This window comes from Panulirus ornatus, chromosome 4, assembly GCF_036320965.1.
Source record: "Panulirus ornatus isolate Po-2019 chromosome 4, ASM3632096v1, whole genome shotgun sequence".
NCBI classification, from domain to species: Eukaryota; Metazoa; Arthropoda; class Malacostraca; order Decapoda; family Palinuridae; genus Panulirus; species Panulirus ornatus.
In genome coordinates, this window is record NC_092227.1 from 87633275 (window position 1) to 87641511 (window position 8237).

General features: G+C 46.9%; 1 protein-coding gene across 1 annotated transcript; it reads left to right on the top strand.

The window, feature by feature from the left end:
- Nucleotides 1–2485: 2485 nt before the first annotated feature.
- On the top strand, nucleotides 2486–4806 carry LOC139764600 (uncharacterized). The gene has a single exon (XM_071691444.1). It carries the CDS (start codon nucleotides 2736–2738, stop codon nucleotides 3681–3683), a length of 948 nt encoding a protein of 315 aa, XP_071547545.1. The 5' UTR covers nucleotides 2486–2735; the 3' UTR covers nucleotides 3684–4806.
- Nucleotides 4807–8237: the final 3431 nt, after the last annotated feature.

The following is an 8237-nucleotide window of genomic DNA, read 5'->3' on the forward strand; positions in this document are numbered from 1 at the left end:
GGTCGTACCATCATTCTTAAGTGGTTGGCGAATATTTCCTTAAGATTTAGGGTTTAGGGATAAAATGGTGTCATCCAATACCTTAAAGCAACGGGAATCATCCACTGCATGACACCCCATCATGACACCGTCACCTTGCATGGTGTCATCTGCTGCATTGTTTCACTCATCGCTAACAACACTCATCGGCAACAAGGCTCAACGCTAACAATATTCATCGCTAGTAAGACTCAGCACTAACAAGGCTCAACACTAACAATATTCATCGTTAGTAAGACTCATTGTTAACAAGGCTCAACGCTAACAATATTTATCGCTAGTAAGACTCAGTACTAACAAGGCTCAACGCTAACAAGACTCAACGCTAACTACGCTTAACGCTTACAAGACACAACGCTCAAAAGACTCATTGCTTACAAGACTCAAAGCTTGCAAAACTCAACGCAAGCAAGACTCAGAGCTTACAAGATTCATCGCTAGTAAGACTTATTGCTAACAAGACTCATCGCTGGTAAGATTCATTGCTGACAAGAGTCATCGCTAACGAGACTCAAGCCTTACAAGGTCCAACGCTAACAGTGACCAAAGACTCGACGCTCACGTGACTCAACGCTAAAATAAAGGAAAAAATAACAGTGCTTACAAGGCCTAACGCTAACAAGACTCATCACTTACAAGACTTATCGCTAACAAGACTTAACGCTTGCAAGAATCAACGCTAACAAAACTTTACATTATAACACTACGCTAACCAAGACTCATCGTTAGCAGGACTGAACGCTAACATGACTCATCGTTAACAAGACTTAACGCTTACAAGATTCATCGTTAACAAGACTCATTGCTAACAAAAATTCACCACTAACAAGATTCATCGTTAACAAGACTCGTCGCTAACAAAAATTCACCACTAACAAGACTCATCGTTAACAAGACTCGTCGCTAACAAAAATTCACCACTAACAAGACTCATTGTTAACAAGACTCGTCGCTAACAAGAGTTAGCGCTAGCAAACCATAACAGATGTTGACTTACTGTACAGAATTTTGATGAAAGTTAGAAAAAAATGAATAATTTTTCCCCCGGGTCATTGCTTGAAAATGATCCGTCAGGTCAAGTCACTGCTTGACACAGATCCGTCAGGTCAGGTCACTGCTTGACACAGATCCGTCAGGTCAGGTCACTGCTTGACACAGACCCAACAGGTTCAGGTCACTGCTTGACACAGACCATTGTTTACGTGAGGATCCCTCCTTATACGGAAATGCCACGCCCCGCCCTCGGGGATTGCTATGCTTGTCAACAACCTCTGTATCATCACACTGGACCAGAGTGAAAGTCTCGAAGCTGAACTGAAGGATGATTTTAGTGTTAAAAAAATAACATCGGTACCGAGGATGTCAAGGGGTCAGCATGGGTCAGTGGAAATCTACGTGACTGTCAGGAGATAGTGAAGGGAACTTGAGGATGAGAGGTCAAGGAAGAGACAATGATGAGGTCAAGGATGAGACAGGAAGGAATGAAGAAGTTGGCAATGAATTTCCAGAAACAGACGCAGAAGGAGCAGGAAGCAAGGAAACTGGTCGAGGGACAGACGCAGAGCCAGCAGTAAAGTACGAAGGACTCGACAGTGAGAAGATAACACACAATGAGAGGTCAAGGAACAGCCAGAGAGAGAGAGAGAGAGGTCAGTGGGAAGAAGAAAGGCACACGTGAACGGTTCAAGGACCAGAGAGTGGAGCAACCTTGCAGGAAGCCAAGGTCAAGGAACTGACAGCAAGATGATGAAGAATGTCGTCCAGTGTGAAAGTAAACAGTGGGGGTGTTGTGAAAGGTCCAGAACTACATGGTGAGAGGTCCAGGAACAGAGAGCGAGAAAGCAATGAACAAGTTGCTAGAAACAAGAAACAGTGGAACAGAGAGGGAACAATATTCAGCAGAACAGACGATCAGGAAGCATAGGACACTTACTGAGGGGTCAAGGAGTAAGGATGGAGGGTGAAGGGGCCACGTAGCAGACAGTGTCGGGTCAAGACTTACCCAGACTGGCACTCGCCCCTCCTACCTTAGGCAGTGAGGGGCGAGTGAACTAGTCTAGCTGTGTCTGGCCTCCAAGGTCGCCTCGCGCGGCGCACCCTAAGCAAGGCTGATCTACAGACATCCTTGGATAATAAAATCTAATGTGTCTTGTGTATCTAGAGTCAACATTGATGGTTCTGACGGCATGACTAGCCAGCGTTCTCTAGCTGTTATGAACTAGTATATCACACCTAACAGAAAAACTTTTAGCACATTACTATCACGAAATGGGAGACGGAGGATGGGCAGTTTCCTGCTAGATGTGTTGGAATACATCTGTGGTACTAAATCCTTCTAATTACCGCCGACCAGGAAGCTGTGATGAAGTGCTAGGGCCCCGAGTTGAGTCATTAGCGGCAGTGGGGCGTCCCGCTGCTCCAGGTGAGGCTGACATATACCCCGGACACTGAACAGGATGAGCCAGTCTGGGCCAGGACGTGGTATCGTCCGGACCGTCAGAAGCCACTCTATCCACCCACCACAGCACAGTGACGTGCCTCCCAGCACGCTGGTCTTGTGCCGCCTCACGTCCTAGTGCCAGTGAACGGCAGTCCTACTCACACTGCTATATAAAGCAAGAGCAGAGGTGGACAATAACACACACTCAGGTGCGATCAATTCCGGATTCTAGTTTGATAAGCGAGAAGCAGAAGAGATGGCGAACAGGGAATATATTTTGTTGGTCGTGGCCGTAATGGCAGTGTGTGTGTGTGGCTCGGGGCGTGTGTCAAGGGTCCCCAGTCGCTGCTTCCTGCCCCCAAAGAAAGGAGTCTGTCGGGCCTTCATCCCGGCCTTCTACTACGACCCCCTGACGGGTGCATGTGACTGCTTCGTGTATGGCGGCTGCCTCGGCAACGAGAACAGGTTCTCCACGCTGCAGGAGTGTATGGACGGGTGTGGCGTCGAGCCTCGCCTTCAGAAGAACACGGCCGCCTGCGACAGGATCCTGCAGGAGCAGAACCCACTGGCCACGGCGCTAGACATCATCCAGGCCTCTCAGCGACCTCACCAACAACAACCCCTCGAACCTCAGCCACAGGATCTACAGCAGACTCTTCCGTTAGGGATGCAACCTCGACCACAGGTTTTACAACCTCAACAGCTCTTCCCCCAAACTATACATCCTCAGCCACAGGTGTCACAACCTCAATTGCCCTTCCCCCAAACTGCACAACCTCAGCCACAGGTTTTACAGCCTCAATTGCCCTTCCCCCAAACTGTGCATCCTCAGCCACAGGTTTTACAACCTCAACAGCCCTTCCCGCAGACTGCACAACCTCAGCCACAGGTTTTACAACCTCAACAGCCCTTCCCGCAGACTGCACAACCTCAGCCACAGGTTTTATACCCTCAACGGCCCTTCTCCCAAACAGTGCAAACTCAACAACCTCAGCAGCAGACGCAGCCTCAACCCCAGCAGCCCCCACCAGAGACCCCAGCAACAACAGCTGAGGAAGCCCAGGTCGGGTACCAGTACCCGGTACCCAGCGTGGTCTTCACTTCCTCTGGCTTCGGTCACGGGACGCTCTTCTTGGGACAGCCCGTGTTGGTCCCCGTCCGGGAGACCGCCGAAGATGACGACGACCGAAGACCGTCCTGTTAGCTGCAGGGTCTTTGCTAGATAGAGCTGAAGACGTGGTTGAAAATAGCAATAGTTCAGCGCATGCGTGGAGAGAGAGAGAGAGAGAGAGAGAGAGAGAGAGAGAGAGAGAGAGAGAATCGGTCTCTTTAACTGTGATTAACTTTTCAATTACAAACTATTTCTTTTTCTAATTCTGTGATGTTCATTGGTGTGCATAAACGACTTTTCAAAATCTACCTGGAACCATACGAGGCACTAGTGTTTAGGGCAATTTCCTATCACATATGGAGTATTGTGTCTTGTATTTTATATATGGATTTATGTCTATAGCAAAAAAGGATTTTTTTTATGACAGAAAGGTTTCTGTATTACAAACAGTGATTTACAGTTTTCTGTATCAGAGTGATTCATGTATTTCTGTATTTCGGAAGTGGAATTACATTTTTCACTATCAGACAGAGAGATTTGTGTGTTGTTTCTGTCGCACACAAAAGGAATTTGTCTTCTTCTATATCGTGAAGATATGTGTATGTTGTCAGTATTACTTCCAATGTCAGCATTTCACACTTAGAGCCATTTCTTGTCAACAGTTTACGTGAACCGACAGTTTATGAATACATTGCATTCTACTTTTTTGTTTTTGTCTAGTATTAGTCCAGTGTAGGATGTGACTCTGGCACCTTGACTACGACGGTACGACCATTGAGCACGACGGTACGACCCTTTTGTCTACGGCGGTGCGACCCTTGAGTGCGACGTTACGACCTTTGGGCATTATGGTCTGGTCTTTGATCTGAAACCTTCGGGGTCACGTTAAAGTTAGGCCATCATACGCAAGGGTCGTACCGTCGTGTTCCAGGGTCTTGTCGTCGTACGCAAGGGTCGTACCGTCGTACTAACAAAAGGTTAAACGCTGTTTAGTTCAGCAGGTCTGCAGTAAAGTAACTCAGTGAATGCAAGCCGTGTCCACATACTGACGGATGATATTACAAAAAATGCAGCTTATTTTTGGCTACTTTAATTTATATGATTCTTAAGACTTACAGGTTACCAGTAGTTTTAGAAACATTTTGATTTACCAAGTTCTATATCTGTAAATATCGATATCTATCTAACTGTAAGTTACTATAATTAAGAAAACAAATATCAATCCACTGTGTTCTTAAATCCCTCTTGTGTTTCGTCTGTGATCTGAAGTATTTGTGTTGCGATGTCACATGGCGACACTGTTATGGCTCAGGTCTGTCGGAAAATAAGACATCAAACATTTTTGACGCATCGAATCCTTGGGTTTCGAGGATGTCTCTGGCAGTTCGTAGTATCACACAATGGTCTTCGTGATGATTATAATGTTATCCTACCCGGAGTTTATCATTACTGGAAAAACGAAAGAGGAAGATGGTGATAAGATGGTCCCAAAGCTCTAAAAGGTTGACAGAAATTTATCTTTCTTAGTGCGGTGCCGTCAGGCACAAACAAACAGTGGTCTCACTTGGATACATCCATTCTCTAGCTGTCAGGTGTCATGCACCATTACCACAGCCACAAGCAAACAACACAGACCCCACCATGGTTTATCGTCACCACTTTCTTTGTCCTGGTTCAGCCCATTCACAGCACATCGCCCCCTATATGCCACACCAATTCAAATAATTTTATCTCATGCACGCCTCTCACCCTCCTTGAATGTTCAGGCCCCGATACTCCCAAAGCCTCCTTCACTCCATCCTTCTATCCCCGCGATCTACCCCGCTGCCGTGCTTCCCATCACTTGACATAGAGATCCTTTTAACCAGGTTTTCTTCATCCATCCTCTCCATACATTCCATCCTCTCCATACATCCCATCCTCTCCATACATCCCATCCTCTCCATACATCCCATCCTCTCCATACATTCCAGCCTCTCCATACATTCCATCCTCTCCATACATTCCATCCTCTCCATACATCCCATCCTCTCCATACATCCCATCCTCTCCATACATTCCATCCTCTCCATACATTCCATCCTCTCCATACATCCCATCCTCTCCATACATTCCATCCTCTCCATACATCCCATCCTCTCCATACATTCCATCCTCTCCATACATTCCATCCTCTCCATACATCCCATCCTCTCCATACATCCCATCCTCTCCATACATCCCATCCTCTCCATACATTCCATCCTCTCCATACATCCCATCCTCTCCACACATCCCATCCTCTCCATACATCCCATCCTCTCCATACATCCCATCCTCTCCATACATTTCATCCTCTCCATACATTCCATCCTCTCCATACATTCCATCCTCTCCATACATCCCATCCTCTCCATACATTCCATCCTCTCCATACATTCCATCCTCTCCATACATTCCATCCTCTCCATACATTCCATCCTCTCCATACATTTCATCCTCTCCATACATTCCATCCTCTCCATACATTCCATCCTCTCCATACAACCCATCCTCTCCATACATCCCATCCTCTCCATACATTCCATCCTCTCCATACATTCCATCCTCTCCATACATTCCATCCTCTCCATACATCCCATCCTCTCCATACATTCCATCCTCTCCATACATCCCATCCTCTCCATACATCCCATCCTCTTCATACATTCCATCCTCTCCATACATTCCATCCTCTCCATACATTCCATCCTCTCCATACATCCCATCCTCTCCATACATCCCATCCTCTCCATACATTCCATCCTCTCCATACATCCCATCCTCTCCATACATCCCATCCTCTCCATACATCCCATCCTCTCCATACATCCCACCCTCTCCATACATTCCATCCTCTCCATACATCCCATCCTCTCCATACATTCCATCCTCTCCATACATTCCATCCTCTCCATACATCCCATCCTCTCCATTCATTCCATCCTCTCCATACATCCCATCCTCTCCATACATCCCATCCTCTCCATACATCCCATCCTCTCCATACATTTCCCTTCTACTTCAGCGGGTGTTATCGAGCTCCGTCTGACTGTGGTTACGCCGCGAGACGAGCGAAAAGACACCTTCGTCGAGGCTATATCAACGGAGTTCAGTGTCGTCGGAGAACTTCTGACTCCAGTGGGGTCTATCCTTTCCCTGCTATTGATTCAAGATGCAGGAACCCCTGGAGTCGGGGTCCTGAGGTTACATAATGATATGATTTCATCACACCCTGGTCGGCCTTCTCAATCAGACTGAACTAACCGCCACACCTCTCCTGACACTGTTGCTCTTCGCACAACCAACCCAGCCCACGCCTTGCACCGTCTTCCAACACATCAACCCTCTCCCGTTCTCTTACATCCAGGACTCAAGACTCATTTTCATTCTACAATATATGGATCACTGACCTCTCCTTCCACATTCTCTTCCAACCTACGACACACTTCAGCTTCCATGGTACCATCAGCCTTCACGTGAAGTCCATCCCCAAGTTCCTGAGCCACTCCGCTTCCTCCAGGACCTCCTTAATCAAACTTGAACTTCGACCATCCTGTCTTATCACTCAGCTGCACTTCATTGTCTCACTTTTTTATATCTGTTCCCAGATTTCTACTTTCACATGCTCTCCCAAACTGTGACACCCCACTTCTGGGATTTCTTTCTGGGGTTTAGCACCAAAACCGTATCAACTGCAAACTGATTCACTTCTTATGTGGGCCCCAGCCCGACCTCTAGCATCTGGTGGGTCCGCCTTTTGCTCCAAGGCCCTCGCATTTACCTCCCTCACCACCTCATCCATCAACACATTACACAGCTATGTTGACATCACGCATCCTTGATGCAGACACACCTTCACTTAGGACAACTCACCCTCCTCCCTTCCTACTCGCACACCTGCCTTCTTCTCTTAATGAGAACTCCTTACTGACTACAGTAGCCCTCCACTTACCCCATACATTCGTAGCAGCTACCAGAAGGCATCTTTCCCAACCCTGTCATACGCTTTCTCCAGGGCCATAAATGCCACAGACAAATACCCATTTACCTCCAAGCATTTCTTGCATAAATCCTTCAAAGGGAACGCCCGACCCAACCCACGTAGTTCCTCTCTGGCCAGATACTTTCCGTATACCACCACCCAGACAGTCACCAGTCTCCCATATATCTTACTCAACAGACCAACATCTCTTACTCAAGGATTCACTTTTGACTCATCTGTCATTATACAAGTGCACTACACAACCACTATGCCTGTTCCTAGACAGCTCCTCTCTGGCTTTACAGGACGTCGAAAAGTCTAAATAATCAACGTCATTCTAACTACCTTTCTGTGAGAGATTCAACTGCAGTGCCATCCACGCCTGGCTCTTTACTGAACCTCATCTTAAGCCGGGATTTCACTGTCTCCTCCTCTTTTGCTACTGATGGCATCTCATCACAAGCCTTCCACATTGTGCCTCTCTATCAACTGACACATTCAGCAGACCTTCACAACACTCACTCCACCTCTTTTTCACATTTTCTTTGCCTAATGCCACATTTCCTTCCGCCCTTCTTACTGTTGCTTCATTTGTCCTTATTTTCTCCTCACGCTATTCACCTTGTAAAATATTTTCTTATTTT